The sequence below is a fragment of the Gallus gallus genome, chromosome 7, assembly GCF_016699485.2.
Source record: "Gallus gallus isolate bGalGal1 chromosome 7, bGalGal1.mat.broiler.GRCg7b, whole genome shotgun sequence".
Classification (NCBI taxonomy): Eukaryota; Metazoa; Chordata; class Aves; order Galliformes; family Phasianidae; genus Gallus; species Gallus gallus.
In genome coordinates this window covers 36,238,482-36,262,522 of record NC_052538.1, presented here as the reverse complement: position 1 = coordinate 36,262,522, position 24,041 = coordinate 36,238,482, and the positions used below count along the sequence as shown (strand labels likewise).

Below are 24,041 nucleotides of genomic sequence, written 5' to 3'. Positions count from 1 at the left end.
GTAGATCTTCATGTTCATTATATTCTATGTACACAGAATCTTAGGCTTTAGCAGCCTCTTCCTAGTTTCTATGTATAATTTGAGCCATTCATAACTCAACACATCTTTTTTTTTTTTTCCTGCAGAAGTTTGCATAAGTTTTCAAGTGGTAAATTGGTGCCAAAATTCAAATCTGTTTCTTTATAATGGTCAATCCAGGCTGCTTTAGAAAGAGCTTCTCTGCAAACTTGTGAGAGAGACACAGCACAGAGAAGGTGATAGGGAAACAGTATATCAGTATTTTTTGCTGGAAATGTCATGGGTATTTTTGAAATATAGTTTGACATGACTCTGATTCTGGAAATAAGCATACAGTTTTTTCATAGTTGCTTAAGAAGAATTTTTGAAGTTTATAGAATTGATGTTTACAAGCAAAAGTTGAATTTTTAATATTAGCATTTAGTCAGCCTCGAGATGCATAGTGAGTCCTGTTTAAGTGCATGTTGTACTGAGTGGTAGGTAATGTTCCTACCAGCCTAGCAGCAACGGAGGAGTATTTCAGAGAAGTTATGTATATCTTCTGTTACTTACGTTGTCAGAATGTTAATGGCAGAAGGGAAGATCTGTGGATCATTCTGCATGTGTGGTGATGTAGTACTGTGTTGAAAAGTTTCTTTGGCTTTGTAAGAAAGGCTGTTTGTTGGTATGACCAATCTTCGTGGTTTTTCATGTATATTCCTTAATTTCAAGGAGGACAGTTTAATTGGAGAAAAAAAAGTTAAGCAAATAAATGACGGGTACTTAAGTTGATTGAAGTGGAAGTACTTGTGGAAGTACATTCACAAAATCAGTTTGATTTTGTCTCTTTAACCATCTTTTAATAAAGTTTGTTTATTCTGCAGTTGGCATGGTGATTGAGCCTGTCTGTAACTTATCTCATTGGAGTATCATAATTTAAGTTAGATATAACTTGTTTCTTGAACGTCTATCCTAACAATTATGGTGCTATTGGACAGAAAGATGGAAAACTGACTCTAAAGTGTTGTGTTAAAAGGGAGAAGGAGCATCGGATTACTTTGTGTATACTCTTGATTGTGTAAGAAAATCTCAGTTTTGCTGTTACGTCAGTAAATGCTTTGTAGAGTTTCATTTACTGAAATTCAGATTTAGGAAGTTCTATTCTGATAAAACAGCACCCACGTGCAGATTAAGAATAAATTGTGACCTCATGTTAACTCTGACCTTTCAGAAAGTGTTTGCAAACCATGAGACCTATATGGATTTCTTTGTACTGGGTTGCCTGTCCTTATGATGGCTGGGCTGACTTTTTCTGTTAATGAAAGTTTTACCATGATGAAAAAATACCATGCTTATGAAAAGATGAAAATGAACTGGAAGAGTTTCAGGATACCAAGTGTCTGCCTGAAGTACATCACTGACTGAATTGAGGTGATAAAAATGGAGCAGAGGGAAGCAGGGTAGCAGTAACTAAACACACACAGTGATTGATTCTAAATAAATACTTAGTAATATTGGAGTTTCAGCAACAGTCAAAATGGGAATTTGACACGTTGCTGGGAAAAAACAAAGAATGAACTAGGAGACCTCTAAACCATCATGTTACCTTGGATCACCCTGTCCAGTAGGAGAAGGAAAATCAAATAACGCTGGAAGGAATCATTAGTTATGGAATGTCTTTATGTATATATATATAAGATCACAGTAAGCAGGTGCATTCATCTGTGACTGACATACCAGAAGGCTGTGCTGCCATTCAGCAAGACCCTGGCAGGCTGGAGAATTGGGCCAGGAGAAACTGAATGAAATAGAACAAGGGCACGTGTAGAATCTTGCATCTGGGCAGGAACAACCCCAGGTACCAGTGTAGGTTGGGGACTGACCTGCTGGAGAGCAGCGTAGGGGAAAGGGACCTGGGGGTCCTGGTGGACAGCAGGGTGGCCGTGAGCCAGCACTGTGCCGCTGTGGCCAAGAACGCCAGTGGCATCCTGGAGTGTATTGGAAGGGGTGCGGTTAATAGGGCGAGAGGGGTTCTCCTCCTCTTCCACTCTGCCCTGGTGAGACCCCATTTGTGGAGTATTGTGTCCACTTGTGGGCTGGGCCCCTCAGTTCAAGAAGGACAGGGAACTGTTTGAGAGAGTCCAGTGCAAAAAGATGATGGAGTGGAGCATCTCCCTTATGAGGAAAGGCTGAGGGAGCTGGGTTTGTTTAGCTTGGAGAAGAGGAGACTGAGGGGTGACCTCATTCATGTTTATAAATATGTAAAGGGTGAGTGTTGTGAGGATGGAGCCAGGCTTTTCTCAGTGACATCCGGTGATAGGACAAGGGGCAATGGGTGCAAGCTGGAACATAGAAGGTTTCATGTAAATACTAGAAAAAACTTCTTCAGGGTGAGGGTAACAGAACACTGGTACGGGAGGCACACAGAGGTGGTGGGGTCTCCTTCTCTGGAGACATTCAAAACCTGCCTGGGCGTGTTCCTGTGTGACCTGATTGAGGTGTTCCTGCTCTGGCAGGGGGATTGCACTAGATGAGCTTTCGAGGTCCCTTCCAATCCCTGACACTGTGATTCTGTGATCTTGGACGTATGGCCAAGTGCTGTCAAGTCATACTTGAAATAAAGAAAATCAGTAGAAAAACAAATCTGTTATTTCATATACGACTGAAATGAAGTATTGGAACTAAAACCATCCAGTGAAACAAAATTCAGTAGTTTGTTAACATGAAACATGTAGTGCTTTTCACATGATAACTGGTTAAATTACAGAATTGTCCTTGAAAGATGTGGTGAGGAAGATGACTATGCACTTAAGATGATCGTATATTAATATAGAGTGTATCTGCCAGTGATTCTAATGTGGTGTTTGAGAAATCTTTGTGATTTCTGAGCAGAGGATCTGTACCATAGTTACTTCTCAAAACATTCCTTTTGCGAAGTGTGTGATTTAGGTGAACCTTTATTTTGAATTACTGTTGCTACTTACATTGTTATAAATATCAGTATAATCTTTGATGATTAGTGCTTATGGAGTAATATATGTCATAATACAAAAATACATGCAAGTTGCAAATGACTGTAGAGATAATTATTATTTCGTGAGGGATTGAACATGAGTCATCTCTGACTCCTGGTTATTCACTGCATTATTTTGGTCATTGCTACTAGTCCTGTTGTTCATTCTTGGTTCATTACTAAGCTCTTTTTGCGCTGAGTTTAAGATACGTTCTTCCATATGAAATAGAATGATTTTTGGTAACGTAACTTCTCAAACCTTATGGAGTTTTCCCATATCACTTTCTCTCCGGATATCCATGTAGGTATCAGGTATGTCATCTGTGAATGTGTTAGGTCTGCAATGTTTGTGAGTGTAGTGACCACCCTGGGTGTTCAGTATTTGTTGCCCTTTTTTCCCATCTCTAGAAGGCTAATCCTGGAGAAGATGATACTTTTTGTTCTGATGGAATAAATTCTTCGACACCACAGGCACTTTTACTGATGCATGTAACTCTTTATTTAAGCTAGCGGGAAACACGGGGGAAAAATCCTCGTACGCTATAGGCCATAACCTATTGTTAGTTTCAGTGGAGTGAAAAATAAATGGTGAAAAGCAGTTAGGCTTGATGATCTCTGAAGGTCCCTTCAAACTAAACTATTGTATTCTAATAGTACCAGGATCACAGGAGGAAAATACTGAAAAAGAAACTGTCCATGAAAAGGCAGAGTTAAAGAGCGATGCATAGACCAAAGGAATCACTTAAAATTTGCTGTATTTTAGTTGTGGATGCGGTTGAAGTGTTGTCCAGTCCGAACCATTTTCTTCCATGAGATGATGGCCAAGTTTATCAGTAGTTTCTGAGAATATTTTAATTTGATCTCGGTTGTATTCAGTAACTCAAGACTGAGTTGCTCAGAAGAAACGGAGAGAAAACAAGCAATTTATGTTCTCAAATAAGAGCTCTAAGATAAGCTCATCTGTAACAGTGCCAGATATGCATGAGTAAATGAATGGGAACTACGTGTATGGCAATGTATGCATTTCTGTATAGGAAGTGAGGTGAAGGATTTTACTGGATGATGAAGTGAAGAATTTCATGCTTCTGATCGTATTTTATTAGTTATTTTTATGGGCCATTTTTTGACTTATCTCACCAAGCTTTTAATTTTGTGATTCATGTTTATTAGTGTTTTAGAGTAAAGAGGTCACTTTTTTGTGAAGTATCTTCAGCTGTTTAACTACTTTTGTTTTCCTTCTGCCACATCAGTTGCCATGGGAGCAAAAGCAGAACTAGGAAACCAGCAGGCAGCAACTAAGGTTGACTTAGTTTCTCTTTCTCCATCTCTTTTCATGGGAGCGGTTGTTTTTTAGAGGGTAGGATAATGTAAATACTTGTTAGTCTGGTGACTCTCGCTTACATTTTGTAACTCATCTGACTTGGAAAAAAGCACACTTAAGAATGAAGCTTTTGTTATGAACTTCAGGAGTAGGCTCTGAATAGTCTGATTAGTGTTTCGGTAGAAAATGGAGTTGAAGAGCAGCTTTGTTTTAGGTTTTGGGAAATGATTTTAGTGTTTGATATATGTATGTTGTTTCTTTAAACATAAATACGTAAATTGTGCATCTTTCCACCGAATCATAAAACCAAACATTTTGTCTCTACTTACTGTCTTCAAAAATGTTTACTTAAATCCATGACTGAAAGACATTTAGTGGATGCAAGTAAAATTCCATTCAGACCAAACTGCGTTCTCTGATAAAATATTCTTAAGCAGTTACATGCCATTTGTGTGAACAAACATTTGAACAATGGACTGCCTCAAGTCTTAAATGATGCTAGAGTAGTTTAACTTTTTCTTGGAGCGCTGGCTATGTTGTGCAGTTGTATAATTGCTAACCAAAATCACAAAGGTTTAAGAGGACTTGAAACTTACAGACTGCTTGCTTTCATGCATTTGAATAGTTATTGTTGTATTTGAATGTTTGCCTAATAGAGCTGCTTTGGAAAATTTATCTAAATTTGGGTTGTGTGCGTTAGGTCTTTCTGTGTATTAGCATTTTTAAATATTTGGATCAAAATCAGAAAAAAAGTATACATGCGATAGCCATGACATAGCAATTTACAGATTAGAGGAGGAAATGAAAGCACATCTTTAATTCCAAAAAAAAAAAAAAAAAAGAAAGAAAGAAAGAGAAGAATTCCATATATACCCTCCGAATATAAGATTTAGAGTTCTGAGTTTGTGCTACAAGATTTGAAGTCCTAAGCCATCTGAAACAGCATCAGAGGTGCAGGCATGGAATGTTTCAAGAGGAAGAGAATTTTGAGTACGATGCAGCAGCATGTTATTAGAATTTTATTTAAAGCTAACTTTTTATTTTTATGTATTTAAAACTCTTCTTGGAGTTGAACTATACCTTGGAGTTATTTAATGTTTTTGCAAACTATCAGAAAAGGTCTTCAGTGTAGGGCTGAACTTCAGGAATAGGCACAAGGTGAAGCTACTGGTGGAAGCTGTAGGTGCATAAATGAGTTGTAAGTTGGCCAGTACGAGTTCTCTCGCTTCTTTGGAAAGTAATTCTGAGTCTAATGTAAATCAAACTTGCATGAAAAGCACCAATTTCTGTAAATTGTGACTTGAAAAAAAAACAAAAACAAGAGCAACAACACAACAACAAAAAAAACAATCAACTTGAGGACTATGTTGTTTTAACTGTATGGAATGCCCAAAGCTATTACAAGTGAAGACTTAGGATACTGCAAGTAAGTGGCAGCTAAATTCCGAGTAATGTGTTTGACATGGAGTTCGCATAGAGTTGGCAGCTCCACCAGTTTTGAAGTGGAGAGGATTACTTATTGTTGCTACCAGTGCAAACCACATAGTACTTTAAAGCTAAGCTTTCTTGTGGGTAATAGCTCTCAGAAATGCAGGTTTTAAAATAAAATTATCTCAGAATGTTACTGCCTATGACAATATTCTTAATAACATATCATGTTATTTTCAATGAGAGAAGCCTGAGTGTGTGTTCTCTGTCAAATACAGGCTTAACTATTAGTATGGTCTTACTCTACATGGATATACTGTGCTTAACTTATAAAAACAGGAATAATGATGCTACAAATTTGAAAGATTGTATATGATTCTAGTGTTGAAATATAAGTTCTTCATTATTTTAAATGAAGATACATTATTTTAAATTGATGGCTTTCTTAAGAGAGGTTATTTGGTATATTGATATCCCAGTGATATTTTTTTAAAAAACGTTTTGGATATTAGTTACATAGAAAGCTATCTTATATTGGTTAGCCTAATTTACATACTTAATTGAAGTGTCCTTAGTAGTGTAGGTTCATATCTAGTCTATATACATTCGTTAAGTGATGCCTCCAGTTCATAGATACACTTTCTAAATGGGACATAGAAAAGTTAAGTGAAACTGATTCAGTGCAGGGCACTGTTACATGACTGTGATGTAGTGCAGAGTGCTTGCTGAGATGTATGTACTGGCTCAGCATTGGTTGCAAACTTCGGTTTTCTGCAGGGGATATACTTACTCGCATGCTCTGTTTCAGTGAAGGAGATAAAGGCACTTGTTTACTTGCCTGTATACCTTATTTGAGGCCTTTATCTGCCAGAACTTGAGCATTGTAAAGATCTCATGAAAGTTTAATATGTGGAAATAAAGTTTTCCCCTAGATGTAGTGTAATTGTGAGTCAGATGTGTGTCCTACCTTCATATGCAAGTGTAGGCCTAGTTTCTCTTTTAAAGAACGAAGGGTGTAGAGTTATTTTGCAGCATCTCAGCCTTAAATTAGTCCATATTTGGGCTCTGTGTGACATCAGTAGTAACATTAATGCTATTTTAATAGCTTTATAAATTTGGGGATTTTTTGCTTTCCAAACATGATAGTTAACTTTTTATCAACAGAAAGTATTCAACCAGATTTCAGCAGTCTGCTGTTCTAATTAACTGGCACTTTTATGTCACTTACACTGAATAATAGTCAGAAAAACTTGAGCTTTAATTTTATTTTCCCCCTTCCCGGGCAGGTGCCAAGTTTAGCACCTTGCTTTAGACTACCAAAGAAAACCCAGGCTTTCCCAGAGATCATCATCAGAGATAACAGGAAAATAACTGTGTGTGCCTGCTTATGCAGTGAGTGTGGCATTTGAATTGTTTTATATATAAAAATGTGACTTCGATGTGTGCACAGTATTTTCACTGTAGTTCTTACAGATGTCAGGTACCATCCCAATTAAAAAGCTAATTGTGGTGCACAGAGTGGTGGTATGAAATGCTGTAGAGCACTGGTTCTATTTAATGTAGATTTTTGAAAAGCTTTAAGCATTTTTGTCTTGGACCCATATCCTCATTAGCCTGGGAGCTGCAGATTAGTTTGTATTTACACTTTATTGTGAGTGGAGATTGATTTCAAATGCCTTTTGTGAAAGAAACAAATAATTTCTGGCAAAAAAAAAAAAAAAAAGGGCTTCTGCAGTGTTTCTGATTACTATGAATTACACTGGATGTTTCTTCTTTGAGTGCTTGTTGTCAATACATGTAAAACTTTACGATCACACTGGCTGTTCAGTTTGTCTGGGTGCCAGCCCAGTCCATGTAACTTCTGTTTGCAGTTCATTTTCAGCGACAAGTGAAAGCAGGGTGGATGCTGAAAGCTAACTTGCTACACTCACTGTGTTGAAAAGGATGCAGGGGTTCAGCCTGCCAGCTTAGGAATTGGCAGGATTTTTATGCTATTCCAACTCTACCCACAGCAGTACTCTCATTCATTAGCATGTGCATCTTCACCATGTTGCTGCCCTTGCCAAGTGGGTTGTTGAAGAACCTAATTTAGGGCAGCAGGAAAGGACAAAGAACCATCATAGGAACACTTTGCCCACAGGATATTTTTTTGTTGTTGCACTGCAAAAGTAGCCCGTGTATAAAGAAACCTGAAGTAACTGCAAATCCATTGCCTGTGGCTTTGGCATTAAACCTTCTTGCATATGTTACGTGGGTACTAGGTACTGGAGCTTACTTATTCAGAATAAATTGAACTAGATGTGATTTTTAATTGCAAAATATGAATTGCTTTTAAGAAACATTAACAGAATGATAGGTGTGTAACTACAAGCAGTAAGATACTTCTCTTGGTGAAAATTCTTTAGAATTGTTCTCATGTATGCATATGTTTCTTACTGGGGATGGATATGCCTGTATAAATCACATTGGTTTGTTGTCTTTTTATTTGGGTTGTACAAAAGAGAGCAACACTTGCACTGATGTGTGAAACACAAACTTGCCTTTATGAAGTGCATACACATACATAGTTTTCTGGAGGTTTTGTTTTAACTGCTGATTTTTCAGAACCATGTGTCTAACAATATGTAAAACTGATCATATGTGTGATTAGTACATGGACAGCTGAAAGCAGCATTCCTTTTTTTTGAAGTCAAGTGTAAGTGTAAATCACAGGGTTTGAAAAGTATGTTTGTGGCAATTTCTTAACAGAAGTGTAGTAGCTTTGTTTGTTTGTTTTGTTTTAATTTGCTGGACTGAATTTCACTGGAGCAGTGGATCACACATGATTTGCTTCCAAGTTGTAAAATGTAAACGAGATTAGCAGGAGTCAGATCTGGTTGTCCAACATGAAAGCCTGCAAAAAAGGCTGCAGTATTGCATTGCAAATGACACTGATTCATGTGTGTGGCACTGACTAAGAGCGGTTGTTGTCAGAAAAGAAGTCGTACCATTGCTGAATAACAGGTTCCTGTATTTAGCTTACAGAAGTTAGGTGTCATTGGACCAGTATAAGTTTAACTGATGTCTGACTCTTAACTCTGGCAGGGTTTGGTGATTAGCTAAACTATGGAACAGGTTTCACCCAGCAGTGTGGCTGTTCCTAGGTCACGTATCTTTACATCTGTGCTTACCATGCAATTTGATAAATCAGGTAAGTATGCCTCATATAGCAAGCACTCCATCTGTTTTGGCAATTGAAGGCTAAATAACTGAAGATGTCTGTTCATACCATTGTTTTGCTGTATTGCAGCCTTTCATGTTGCTTTTGATATGATTGATGAGTTGCATACTGACCCATGTGAAACCTTTCATTTTTCCCAAAGTGTAGTAGGTTAATTCAGACTCGCTGTTTTAATTTGATAAAATGTTTTCACTAGTTTCACTTTTGATGGTTCCAATAATCAATCTTTATTTCTTCATATATGAAAAACATAAAGGGTGATATGTAAACATGCAATGATTTTGAATATTAGAAAGATGAGTGTTTAATAGTATTTCTTTTTCCTTACCATACTGAAGTTAGTTGACAAACCTCAGTGCCTTTTTTGGTTAGATGGTGATCTTCAGAAACAAAGTAAATGCTAAAAGCAAAACAAAACAATTTCTATCTGTCAGAAATAGTAATAATAATAAAAAAAAAGTCCATTTTTACCTATTTGGTTATTTTGAAAAGTAATGCTGCCTTCAATGCATGGATAACTAAGAAACGTACTCTGGTCTATTATTTTGTAATTTTCCCTGCGATTCTTTAAAGAGCTGTATTCTAATCGCAGTGCAGTAGGCATAAGCCAGTACAATTTACACTGTTGAAAGTCAAGTATTTTACTAAACACTATTAAATGAGAATGAAGATGTAGTATTTGAATCACAATTGGGTTATATTATCAACTTCTTACATCTATTAATATTAATGTATCAATATTTGTGATTTTTTTTTTTACTGCATTGCTATTATTTAGCTTATATTACTGGTTATTTGTTAATGATAACTCCCAATACAAGTGTATCACACTTGGATTTGAATGTTTTTCTTCTGTAACAGCATAAAGCTGGCAGAGTATGTGGTTCTTGTGGACAGAACTGAGGAGTAGATTTCATGAATTACTGAAGAGGGCGTGTGATATTACAATCAAAGTTTTATGCAATAAATAAAAGAAGTGCCATTCTCTGTTCTGTTTTGTACGAGAGATGTTGGTGCAGGATAGGAGTTTGTTACCTGGAAAGAGGATGCAAGAGCTGTTGTCTGTGGGTGTTTAATTGTGCCTTCTGTTGGTTGGCCCACTGAGGAGTGCGCGTGTGTTTGCTGAACCTGGTGTTGTGGATGGTTGGAAGCTATTAGTCTCTGTAAGAAGAATATTTCAGTGTCTAATAGCAGTTCTGTGCCTAAAGAAGATAATATCTTGGGTAAAGGTTCACAGAGGTGTAATAGATTATTTGTCATCTCCAACATATGTTTGTAGATTAAACTTCTCTCCATTTTCGTGGTTCTTTTTATGGTTAGCACTCTTCCTGTTGGTTTTCTTTTCATGTTGTGCCTGTAACATGTAAATAGTGATACATACTAAATGATATGATCATAGTAATATGTGAGACTGTTTCTGACAAAAATCATTTTCTTTTGTTTTACTCATCCTCTGCAGCTAAGATTTCTAACATGCTGTACTGTTGTTTGTTTGTTTGTTCTTAAATTTTCTGTTAGTGACTTCTCTTTTTGAGTGCTGAAAATAACATTGGGCTTCCCACTTCAGGTCATGTAGCTCCTTATGTATTTCATTTGAAAAATGTTCTTTTTGTATGTATCACACATCAGTGGAACAATTGCAAGTAATTGTAGAAGTATGCGACTTTCTGCCTCAACAATACTACTTCTGCATTAGATTTGGATTGACTCTCTAGTGTCACACAATACATGGAAAAAAAAAATTCAAGTGACCTCTGCTTAGAGTTCTAATAATAGTACAAAGAATTCACTGCATTCCTTTATATTTCTTCCCCTTTTTCACGTAGAACACATCTTTATGTCGTTTAAGTAGCCAAATTGTCATTTTTTTTTTTAAAAAAAGGCTGATTTTCACGTTCTTTTGTGTGTGCATGTGCACTCCTGTATATGCACACATAAGTGCATGGGCATACGCACAAGTTGCTCTGAAAGTAATGCCTCCAATTTATTTTGATGGAAACTATAACTGATGCAAAGAGCACAGTAACACTTTGATAGAGCAGATTCTCAACTACAGAGCACTGTTTTTCAACACAGTGACCACCATTAGCTATGTGTTCAGCACTGGTGAAAACAAGATCCTGCATGCCATGCTTGTAAATATTTGCACCAGCAGAGGTGACCACTGTTGCCATTGCTGAAATGCACCACCCACCGCCTCCCTATGCTCACATCTACTGTTTGGTCTCCACAAACATTCAGCAAGTGTCAATGAATGTCAGTGGGTGTCATTTTTTCTGCATGGAGAAAATCAGTTGCACGCCTCTGCTTTATCCTCACTTCCACGTCAGGCACTGTTTTGTGGGACTGCCCCTCTGCTGCCATCTGAGGCACAGCAACAAAATGCCAAAGGGGTATCAGCGGGAAGGTTCAACCTCTACTGCTATCCCACCAGCATCTGCTTCTGATGTTGTAGGACATCAAAATAAAACAGGAGGTGTTACTTTTAGTGCAGCCCTTGTATGTGTGCTCTTCACTGGAATAGGCTCTCCAGGGAGGTGGTTGAGTCACCGTCCCTGGATGTGTTTAAGAGCCGTTTGGATGTGGTGCTCAGAGATATGATTTAGCAGAGGGTTGTTAGAGTTAGGGTACTATGGTTAGGCTGTGGTTGGACTTGATGATCTTTGAGGTCCTTTCCAACCTGAGTAATTCTATGATTCTATGATTCATACAGAGCTGCTCATATATATCATTTTATTTTTTCTTCCTTCCTTGTGCTGACTTTTTCATCGCTTTCTCTCTTTCCCTCAGTTGCGTATTTCTGTGTGTCTGTGATGGCACGTGTTCGATATTTGTGTATGTTCTTGATTAACACAAAATCCTATGAAGTTTAGTTTGTGAGTTGGCTTTCTGGTGAGTGGTGCAATATTCAAAATAATTACTTTATATTTTCGTTGATATTTTCATTTCATGCAAGTGGCAATGTGAATGCTAGAGCTGTCTCTTCTTATTCCATCCTTGGTTGCTGTAGTTGATAAGATTCTGGAGCAAATACGTAGTCTCAATATAGCAGGCAGTCTTTAAACAGAGGAAATTAAAATCCATCCTAATGCATTAATACATTTTTTTTTCCTGTTCTTCAGCTCAAAATTGATGATAAAGTAAGCATGAAATGGTGCTTCCTTTGCTAAAAGAAAACTTTTATATTTCTTTTCACATTTTTATCTTCCACCGATCATGATGTCAGGAGGAGGAACTGTTGTATTTTTCCTTCTGTTTCTCTCGTCCATTTGTGCTGGCACAACCATCAGAGTTGTTAATCAGCATATTCCCACTGGCTCGAGAATGGCCTTGACATCAATATTCTTATCTGTCAGATATATGGAAGTGAAACATGTGGTAGGTGATACAGAATGGCTGACACCTTTTACTTTTAAATGTGTTTGGCTTATATCTCTGTAAGTGCTGAGTCAGAAAAATTATGTCATGTTTGTGGAAAGTGGTAGTCAATGAAAACTGATTAGGTGATGTGATTTTTAGATGAGCTTTGCCGAAAGTTCATTTTTCACAAGTCTTGAGTATTGCTTAAAATTCCTAATGATAATGTGGGTTTTCTTGTTTCTGCTGACACCATTGCTTTAATCCATCATAACAGTGAAAGGTCCTGAATAGGAAAGGTTCATGGCCCAACAATTCCTAACTTGCTGACAGAGCCCTGATGAACTGTACAGCTTTTCATCTTCCAAGGAGAATTCTTAGCTCAGTCTAGGAACGTTGTCTAGTCAAGCTGTGTGAGACAGTCAGCTATGTGAATAGTAAAAATAATGTTCATTCCTTTTTCGCTCTTATACTTGATTTAGATTTGAGTGAGAAGGAAGTGATGCTACAAAGCTGGCATGTTTTGTAGACGGTGTTTTACTTGAGTAAAGCAGAAAGCATTGAGAAGCTTAATTTGTAACTGTACCAAACTAAGTAATCTATCAGATTAGGAATTAACCTTTATGTGGCCTCTTGCACTGAGAGACAAGTAAGCTTGTTCTTCACGTGGCTTATATATAGACCTTCAGCACTTGGAAATCAGTCTGTGTATTAGGATTATTAATATTATTTTTCAAATATTTGAAAATGGTAAAACAAGCAAATTTAAATTCATCAAGATGTAGAGGGGTAGATGACAATTCCATGTCTAATAAGCAATGTCTGTAGAGGGTGTTTACTTCATCATTATCAGACAATCTTATTTATGTTTATGTAAGTGAATCACTATGCCTGGAGAACTGAAAAAGAGAGAAGTCTCCGGCTGCATAGAAACAATATTTTAATAAAAGAATGAGGATGGACTGCATGCCTCAGTATTACGGTTTGGGACAGATTTATAGTCCCTTTGTGCAGCATTCCATCGGCTGGTGGTCTAGCTCCTGTGTTTCATTTGTATCGGAGGTATAGTCTGGCGACTGGAGAAAGATTATGTGTATTGAGCTGGAGTCGTTTATATGGTTTTTAAAAGCCTATCATTGTTTTTCTTCTTTATCCACACTAAATTGGCCTCTGCGGTTTACTGTTCCGCTGCCTTTCTTAACAGATTGTGGTTTTCTTACATATCCTATTAATCAGTTGAGAATAGTCAAGTGTTGTCTGTGTTGGACTTGCCTTGCCGTTTTGTAGGCCTGCTAAGGAGTCTCCTGTGGTTTGCAGATTCAGGCAGCACATAAATGGGAGGTGGTTTTAAAAATGTTCAGTTTCTGAAACTTTGTCATATATTCCCATGACTCTTACCTTGTTAACTGTACCATCATACATTTTCTTTTTTAACTTATTTGTTTGCTCTAAATTCCTATTTTGTGTTATTGGTTCTTCAGACTTCAGTTCATCCAAGTTGATAAAAGCCACTTCAAAATGATTTCTAAAAATATTTGATCTCTCAATTTACTTCCCCCAAACTGTATATCTGAGGGATAGGGCTTCTCTTTCTCTTCCTTTTGATTATTCAGAAGAAAACATTGCCAAGTGCCTGATTGACATGTGTCAGACTTCAATAGGTATTAATGACTTTTCTGCTCAAACTTGAAAGTATGTATCTCATCCTGCGTAATGAAGCTTGCCTCAATTTTCTCAAATATTTATCTAAGTTTTAAGGAGTAAGTGCCTCCATCTTATCAATGTTCTGTCTACTAGATTTTCAAGAAATACTAGCTACAGTAATATATTAACAGAGGGGTATTAAAGTTAGATTAAAATTCCTTCATGCTACTTTATCATTCTTTTATGAAATCAGAACTTTGTTTGCTTTCCTGTCACAGAGAACATCCAGAGTAGATGGGTCTTGAATTACTGATGAAAAGCAGAAAGCATAGAACTTGAAAACTCAGGTTCTGTGAATCTTTTTTTGCAATGTAACTAGGAGGAGCACTGTGTGAGTTTTTAGAAGAACAAACATTTTGTAGCATCTTTGCGTTGGAGAAGCAAGAAAGCTGCAGTCACTAAAGAAAATTTCCTGCATGACGGCTTTGTGGTACAGAATTCTGCTGTGTTTTCAGAATCTCAATTTTGATTTAATTAAGTTCCCATTGCCAGAATGTAAACTAGTTATTCCAGTCTTGCATTAAAAAAAAAAAAAAAAAGCAAAATAAGTAACAAAGGTGGGAATTGATCTCGCCCAGTCTTCCCACTTAATTCAAACCTTAATTAGCTCCATTTATATGGTAATATTACGCGCAGATATATATTTTTTTCTGTTTTGTGAACATGGATACAATAATGCAGAGGAAAGGATTAGGTGACAGTGAAGTTGCCTTGTTAATAATGAAATTAAAAAAAAAAATTACCTGTCCACAGTAGCTGTTCAGTTCTTGCAGAGAAGCAGTTTCTGCAGCTCTGTCTTTGTAGCGCCTCATGGAAGTCATTGAGATACCTCAGCTGTGCTGAGCTGATGATGGGAAACAGGAGTGTAAAAGAAGTGTACAATCTCCTCCTGTAGGCATTTGTTACCTGTTCTATCTTTTTTTTCCCGATCCTGTAAATATTCAGCTTCCACCAGATCATGTTCACTATTGCATTTTAGCTCAGTTTTCCACTTGATGTAGTATTTGTGTACCCAGGGCTCCTCTTTACTCTACTTTGGAAACTAGCATGAAAACAAGTCTATTTTCTTTTAATCACAGTATTCTTTGGTATTATATGCTTCTTGTTTCAAAAAGATAAATTTAAAATTTATGTGTTTTTTTTTTTATGGTTTATCTTTGAAATCTCAGAAAACAGAAATCTGGAATTAATGTATTTTAATTTTATCCCAGCTGTGCAAACTCTACTCAATCAGCTACAGATTCAGTTTTGAGTAAAGCAAAGATGAGGATGGACTCAAGAGTAATTAACAATCACAAACACATTTGCATTAATTGGTGTGGCACTTAGTTATTATAATTGATGTATGTATGCTGGTTATCCAGTTGCACAGCATTCTAAAAGTGTTGGCTGTAAGTCTTTGGAAACATCTGATAGGTAGCTCTAAATATATCAAGGTAGTCAAAACCCAGAGTTGTCGAAAGAGTATGATGTTATTTCTACCTCTAATACTTAATGAATGCTATCTAATCCATTTTGATTGGTATTACCAAAATTCTTGCTGTTCCACACAGAAGTTTGAACAGTTTTTGAGACAGCATTGATTTCAGCAAATTGGTATCATTTTCTGTTATGCCTTGGTCTTATTCTGAGATGTTGCCAGAAGGGGCAGCCGCAGTGCTGTGGTTGCATCCTAACGCTCTTTTGCATTGGACTGGAAGCTTGTTCATTTGCCAAGTGGAGTGTGGAGTGAATTGATCTGATGAAGGATGTCTCTCTCTGTGTGTAAACAGACTACAGGTTGCTTTACTATAGTGTGTCTCATTCTCCATTGCAGCTAGCTGTCAGAGAGGTGTGTTTCGACATTACTGAGCATGCAAGTGTACTCAGAATAATTTTGGTAGTGTCAGAATGGACTGTTTGTCAGAAGTAATAGGATGAGAAGGAGGAGTACTTTTCATAATACTACAGTCAGGTAAAATTTATAACTGAGTATGAGAATATTTTTGGAAGGTAAAGAATCTGGTTCCTGAAAATGTGTACACTGACTTTGGACAGCTAATGCTGGCGCTTGCAATAAACGCGACTTGTGTAGAGTCCTGAAGAAGAGGATTAGTTTTGAGCTGGCTACCTTAGGGGTTGCCAATGATGTAAAGGCAGTAGTTACGCAGCTGCTCTATTGGCTGAAGGAAAAAAGCAGGAAATAACTTTAACTTGCACTGTGTTGTGTGCTGTGAGTAAATAGTTTCACTGTTAAATTTAGCTTAACCTTTTATAAAAAGCAGCTAAGCAGTTAGTGGTAGTTGTAGTGTGAATGTAGCCTATTTATGGGAGCCTTCACTATGAGAATCTATCAAGTGGAGTGATCTACTTTGTTTCTGACCTTGATTTTGAGAAGCCAGATGCCTTGCTATAATTTCAGGCTCCTTTGTATAAACTGTACTCAGTATTTATGGCAACCCAGTTTAAGGTCATAGAGTATAGACCTTGTGGGCTTCGTGGTGTCCCTGTCCCTGCCCCCACGCACGTTTCTTACATTGTCTTACTTAATGTCCTTTGTGATATTAGTGCTCTACATTTTCCCTACCACTTCCTCATATATTTGCACAAAATATGCAAATGACTTACTAGGTTTTGGAATGTTAACCAAAAAATTACCATGCCACTTCCTGACAGCCTCTTTTTCTGATCTGTCTTTAACCTGCAACTATTTAGTGGTTTTGAGTCATTTGGGGGAACCCAGGGTTGACACTGACCTCATACCACCCTTCTGCAAGTCACCTCCTGAGGAGCCAGGGCCCTGGATCCCACTCAGGATTTGTTCCAGGCCTTCAGGAAGGCTTGCATGCACTGTGGTTTTGTTTAGCTCAGGCTGCCTCCCCACCTGGCCATGCTGGTCAAGCGTTGGAATGGGTTGCTGAGGGAAGTGGAGGAATCCTTGTCTGTGGAGGGATTTAGGAAACGCGTGAACATTGCATTAAGGGGCATGGCTTAATAGCAGGGCTTTGTAGGTCAAGTTCAGGATTGTACTTGATGGTCTTGAAGGTGTTTTCCAACCTAAATGATTCTATGAGCTGTATTTGAACAAGCAGCAGATTCTTTTTCTTCTATAATTACTGAAGGTGGACTGAAAAGTATACTGCACTATTTAAGATCAGAGTTTAGTCAGTCTTTAGTGAAAGAAGGCTATGAAAGAGGGCTTAAGGGCCTTATGAGGGGGCTGGAGCACAGGCCTTATGAAGAGCGGCTGAAGGAGCTGGGATTGTTCAGTCTAGAGAAGAGGAGGCTCAGGGGAGACCTTATTGCTCTCTATAACTACCTGAAAGGAGGTTGTAGTGAGCTGGGGGTCAGCCTCTTCTCTCCTGTGACTAGAGGGGTTGGCTTCAAGCCAACTAGAGGGCTAGAGGGAATGGCTTCAAGCTGCGCCCGGGAAGATTCAGGCTGGATGTTAGGAAATACTGCTTCTCTGAAAGGGTGGTCAGGCACTGGAATGGGCTGCCCAGAGAGGTGATGGAGTCACCAAGCCTGGTGGTGTTCAAAGAGCATTTGGATGTTGTGTTGAGGGACATGGTTTAGCAAGAACCATTGGTGAAGGGCGGATGGTTGGACTGGATGATCCTGTGGGTCTTTTCCAACCTTAGCAATTCTATGATTCTATGAAAATACGGATGTACTTGGCTGAAGTATATTTTACATTAAACACTGCAGTAGTTTGTTCAGTAGGAAGCTGTTTGGAATGCTTCATGCAGTACAGTGACCTTACTTACCACATAGAATCATAGGATCTTCTGGGACTTTTTGTACTTCATGAAGGAAAGTTCAGGGTTCAGCCACTCAACAGAGTAGTTGAGAATGTAGAAAAACACAGACCTTCTTAACCTTTTCTTCTGTCAAATGCTTTTTCCCTGGTTCTTATGAGGTGTAGTTACTGTGTCAGATCCTCTTCCATCAGTTTCTTTCTTTTCTTTTTTTCTGGTCCAGTACATTTTTTTGTGTTGCCAAAGCATGGCAGTAAAGTAGAGAAAGGAAGCAGTAATGTTTTGATCTCTCTTTGGAAGAACAAATGTGATTTCCTTCCCGTGTAGTGTCATTATGTTGCCCCAGCCATTAGATGAATGGTTTGTTCCTGGCTATCCTTTAACAAGGGAGAAAAATAAATGCTCTTTTCCCAGGAGGCCCAGGAGTGCTGTTTTACAGTAGTGGCCATAACAAATGGAAAAACATTTTTTGATTTCAGTGCTCAACATGCTTACAGGTTGTAATTAAAAATGAAATAAAAATAATAATAATAAAGCATAGCTGTTGATAGAATTATCTACTAGATTTAAATTTTTACCTAGCTTATCTTTAGCTCTCTAAAAGATCAGTGGGTGAAGAGAACATCTGCAAGCTTTGTACTGCCACTCACCTACTAGATTTGTATTACCAGTATGTGCAAAATTTCTCGGAGTCTTATTACTTGGCTTCCTTGGGAATAAAAGCAAACACTGGAAAACCCCAGCAATATGGCATTTTTTGCTACTATGGCTAGTAATGTTTTCCTGAAATGTTTGTATTCCAAATGTTGCAACTGTTACATGCTGCACAGGAAATAGAAGGGGGAGGGGAAAAAAAAAAAAGAACTTTGTAGAAAAAAATGACTTACCCAGTAGAAGAAAGAAAATTCAGGAAGAAAGCAATTTAAGTCTTCAAAAATTATTTTTAGTTTTAATTTGTCAGTGATATGTGTGGGTTTTGTACTGACATAGGGGTGCTTCTGAATTTTCATGTCATGAACAGAATTTGAAATGCTTGTGCCAAAGAAACTCAGTAATGTGAAAAATACTGCTTCCATATAAACAAAATTGGAAATGTCCATTGATTTCAGGGAGGCCAGAATCCTGTTTGCATTTTAAGACACACAATCCTTTTTGCAGTTCAGAAAGTTTAAAATGGGTACGCATGTTTGAACATCTAATTGCAACCCAAAAGGTATGATTACATAATACTTGCTTTAAAGTATTCTTGTTTTAATGGCTTCATATTTGGGAATGTGCGATAATTACGGTGTTTTCAGTGTGCTGGAAATTAATTTTACAGTCTTCTTTTTTGAGAAATCTTAATGTTCTATTTAATGTCTTTTTTTTTAATATAAAAGTTACTTGATGAAGGGATGACTGTGCTGATCGTTAATTGTTTTATGTTTTGCAGCTCACAAAACAGCGATGTCACAGAACTGAACACATTTGTCACAGTAAGTATGCCACAGCATTAAGCATTCTGATAATTTTCTGGGAAGCATCAGTTACACATAGGGAAAAGGAAGATGTGTAGTGCCCGGTTCTGCATGTAGGTCCTGATTCAGCAAGGAGTGAAGTAATGGCTTAACTAAATCTCTTAGATATTTAGTCCACATGTGCAATTACTTCTGTGACTTCAGTTTTTACCATTGGGTAAGTCTTTAATCAGCACCATGATAGCACTATAAAGGTGAGTGATTACTTTAATGTAGGATTTTCTCTGCTTGTGGGAGATGGTAAATAATTATAATTAAACTTTGGAACCCTAATGAACTAGTTCTAATTGAAATGCTTAGTTTGAGAAGTCAGCTATTACTGGGATAATTTCCAGTTGCAAGTCAGTACATTTTTGTACATTTCGGCATTATCTTCGGCAAAGGTGTTCAGTGATTTTTCTCTTGGTAGCTAATCTGAATGCTATTGCTCTTGTTATTGTGACAAAGCTGTTTTCAGTAGGGCTTCACCAACTCAGCACAGGCAAGCTTCTGAAAGTCCTGTCTGGGTAAGGGTTACATGGACAGAGGACCAGCACGGTTTTTGTGTGTGTGTTATTACAGTTCATCATATTACTGTGAATCATTTGATACTTCAATATACTCTTGAGATCATAAAAATCCTTAGATGAAAATAATATTTTTTTTTTTCAGGGGAAGTAGTAAGTCTTAATAAATTTCTTAATAAAGAAAACTTGAAAATGTAGGATCAGGTATGTCAAAACTGAGAAGGTAACGAGGATCCTTAAAGAAAAAAAAAAAGAGCTTAAAAGAGTTTAAAAGAAACTTAACAACTGGAGGAGCATAGATGAGTGATTAGTGAGAAACTGATGTGAAAACAGGAGAGTTTTTTTTTATCTTGGAGCAATGTGCTGATCAACATCTTTTCAGCCATGTGTGAATGATGCAATGCCTTCCTTGCCTTATCCTCAGTTTTTACTGTGGCTTGTATCTTCCATTACTTGTGGAATTGTTATTCCAGAAACTATTTACTAATTCTTTTAAACAATTTATGAGTAATAGTAACAGGACAGACAGGAGCAGTTGGTCAAAAACCATGTTGCAGAAGGGTCAGTGGGGTTTTGGTAGACAGTGAGATGAACATGAGTCAGCCATTCACCTTTGCAGCAAAGTAGGCCTGCTGTATCATGGGGTACGTTGGTATGAGTATAGGCAGCCACTGAGTGAAGTCACTCCCACCATCCCATTTCACCTCTATGAGACCACGTCTCATTCTCACCAAGTTTGCAGATGACACCAAGTTGGAGTGAAGTGTTCATCTCCCTGAGGGTAGGAAAGCCCTACAGAGGGATACGGACAGGCTGATAGATGGGCTGAAGCCAACTATATGAGATTCAGCAAGACCAAATGCTGGGTCCTGTACTTTGGTCACAATAAAGCTATGCAATGCTACTGGCTTGGAGTAGAGTGGATGGAAAGCTGCATGGATGAAAAGTATCTGGAGGCGGTAGCTGAGACAGTGGTTGAATTTGAGCCAGCAGTGTGTCCAGGTGGCCAAGAAGGCCAACGGCATCTTGATTTGTATTAGAAATAGTGCAGCCAGCAGGAGCAGGGAGGTGATTGTCCTTCTTTACTGGTACTGGTGAGGCCACACCTTGAGTGTTGTGTTCTGGATCCCTCTACCAGAAAGACATTGAGGCCATGGAGTGTGTCCAGAGAAAGGCAATGAAGCTGGTGAGGGATCTGGAGCACATTCCTATGGGATGTGGCTGAGGGAATTGGAATTGTTCAGTCTGGAGAAGAAGAATCTCAGGGGAGACCTCATAGCCACCTACAGCTCCTGACAGGAGGTTGTGGCAAGGTGGGGGCTGGCCTCTGCTGCCAGGTAACAGTGATAGGATGAGAGGTGATGTCCTCATGTTGTGCCAGGGGAAGGTCAGATTGGGTGAATCATTTCTTCTCCAAAGAGTGATCAGGCACTGGCACAGGCTGACCAAGGAGGTGGGGGAGTCACTGTTCCTGGAGGTGTGGAGACTAAGGGACAGGGTTAGTGGGAATGGACTAGATGATCTCAGAGTTCTTTTCCAGTCTTAATGATTCTGTGATATAGAATGTTCCTCATTTTGGTCTTCAATATACAAGAGTAGCATAGTATGTTAGGTGGGCCACCAAGAACAGAGGACAAGACATTTTACAAATGGCTGAGAACTGAGTTTGTTCAGCCAGCCTTGAGGAGGGTAGGGAATCTGCTGTTATCTTCAATTGCATAAATGGTGTTAGAGAGAAGGCAAGTCAGTTTCCTCTTGGAAGCAGAGAATGAAAGGAGAAAAGGCAAAAGACAAATTATATGAAAATTTGATTAGATAGAAAAGGAAAAATTGCTCAGAATGAAAATGATCAGATGCTGAAATGAGGGTTCAGAGAGCCTGCAAAATTTATACATCGTTTTATTGGACAAATCTCTGAACAACTTGATCTAACTTCAAAGATAACCATGCTTTAAGCAGGAGGTTGGATCATGCTGCCTCTAGAAATTGTTTAGAAATTATTTCCTATCTCAAATCTTTTATGACTCTTTCCATGTCTTAAATTATAAAAAGTTCCTTTTTGTTGTTGTTGTTTTGTTTGTTTTTTGTTTTTTACTTTTGTATCCCTCGGATTTTTTGACAGAGAAAGAAAGTAGTAAAGAGGCAGTAATACCAAGGAATTAAGTCAGTGCTTCCTAGCAGGGACTATATAATGGAAGACAGTTGTTGTAAGACAGAGTGGTTTGGATTTCGAGCAGTGAGTGACTCCTGTTTTTCTACTGCTCAATTGTATCTTTAGTAAGAACTTTCCTAGTGCGGTGCTGTCCATCAGATTTGGCAATGTCTAAATACGTTATTCTGACTGTTTTCTTAGCTCTGCTGCATTGGCTTCTTTGTACTGCTGCCTCTCAAAGGTGTGTTCCTCTGTTTTTCTCTTGGGCCACCATTCCCTGATTTGGAACCTCTATCTTAAATTTAGATGCAGCATGGTGCTCTTATTCATGTTTGACTCTTAGCTCCAACAATTAGGGAAGAATGAAGTATAGGTCTGTATATGACCTGAGTCAAGTCTCTTACATGCTATAGCACCCTTGTATTGTATAGCTTGCCAACCCATTTTATCACTAGAAAAACTGAGCAATTAACTAGCAGTAATGAGGAGGGTGGGGGAAGTTGAATTGCAGATGAGATAAGAAACACCTGAAATGTATATTGGTAGCAGCTGGAGAATGGAACAAGGTTGGTTTTTTTTTTTGTTTGTTTGTTTGTTTCTTTTTTGTTGTTTTTTGAGTGAGAGAGATGATATGAGAGTGTCAGGTAAAATACCCCTAAGTCATAAAATAAACATTGTCATTGTGTATCCATGAGTATCTATTCCTAGCACTTCTAAGACAAGAACAAAAGGTAACGCCCAAATTGCTTCAGCCCGGTCCTGCAGTCTACCCCAGTTCTTCTGTGATTTAGCAAAGGAAATTCTGGGGGGCAATATTTTTGGGTGATTAAAGGACATTTTTTTCTGTATGAGTTTAGAAAATGTTCTTGTCCTCAACTGAGTTTATGCTTTGAATATTAAAAGCCATGTGAACAAAGGTGAATGGTGGGCAGAGTGCAGATAGATTAGCAGAGAAATAAAACATGCAATTTGAGTGGCTGGTGCTATTATGTGACAGGTAAAGACAATAGACAGTGGGAAGAAAGGATGTGAGTTAAAGTTAAGCCTGTGCAATATGTACTTTACAGGGATTATGATGTAAGTTGTCATGAAGCTGCTTGCAAGCTTTGTCTAGTGCTCACATATTTTGCTACCATGTATTTACTGTATTGAAGGTTCACGTGGCAGTAGTGCACCTTTAACACACATAAGTATGTGTGTACGGAACGGTTTCACTGCAAAATCAAGCTGTGAATTTGGAGGTTTAACAATAACTTAGAGAACCAACATCTACCTGAATTTCAAGACTCAAGAGATGCTAGCAAAGGAGTACTTCTTCTAAAGTAGCATTTTGACAGGCCAGCTGATAGGATGTATATTTAGCAGATTTAGCATGATTTAGCAGAAGGTTGTTAGAGTTAGGATAGTTTGGTTAGGTTGTGATTGGGCTTGGTGATGTTTAAGGTCTTTTCCAACCTGAGCAATGCTGTGATTCTGTGCTCTTATGTTTTGGGGTGTGTGTGTAAATAAAAAAAAGTACCTGACGAGTCATTTTTATCTCTGGCTTTTTGTTCAGTAAAGCAAGGGCTCTCTTTCCTTTTTTGTTCCAACTCTAACCTGGGAATTTTTTTGGGTTAAAACCAGTTGCGTGTAGGTTAGGAGATATAGGGCTGATGTAGATAATGTAGTTCTGTTGATTTCAGTTAAACTGTGATAGGTTATTCTGCATGATGGTCTCATAATAAGGATCTTATTAGGTGGGTTTTGTTTATTTGGGAAAATCTAATTTGAGGTTGTGTGCATGTATGTTGTGTAAACATACATTTTAAAATCAGATATTTTTTAACTGATATACATGTTCTGTTTGAATTTGAAGGATTTTCTTTTTAGTTTCTTCACAAGTAATTAATTTAAAACAAGCACAACAACAGGGTGTATAAATTAGAGTTTAAATATCCTTGCACGATTCAGAGCAAGTAAAAATGGTAAGTTAGAGCATGGCTTAAATGCACATCAGTTGATTAAAGCATAGGCTTAGAGCTTGTAGAAAGCTTATATGTGATCTGTTTCAGATGTATTACAGGGGGGATGTCAAGGTGAAAGCAGACTT

At 37.9% G+C, this 24,041-nt stretch overlaps 1 protein-coding gene across 29 annotated transcripts in view; it reads left to right on the top strand.

Annotated features, from left to right (window-relative positions):
* BAZ2B (bromodomain adjacent to zinc finger domain 2B) overlaps positions 1-24,041 on the top strand; it is a 108,639-nt gene that overhangs the window by 10,571 nt on the left and 74,027 nt on the right. For 22 of the 29 annotated variants that reach the window (XM_040703309.2, XM_040703308.2, XM_040703307.2 and 19 more), the window contains exons 1-2: positions 1,896-4,310; positions 19,210-19,252. In XM_040703309.2, the coding sequence (XP_040559243.2) occupies positions 4,266-4,310; positions 19,210-19,252 (88 nt within the window). In that variant the 5' untranslated portion in view covers positions 1,896-4,265. Of the gene's footprint in view, positions 1-1,895; positions 4,311-8,843; positions 8,950-19,209; positions 19,253-24,041 lie in introns of those variants that run through there. The other 7 variants (XM_040703311.2, XM_040703306.2, XM_025152125.3 and 4 more) reach the window with 2 other exon arrangements.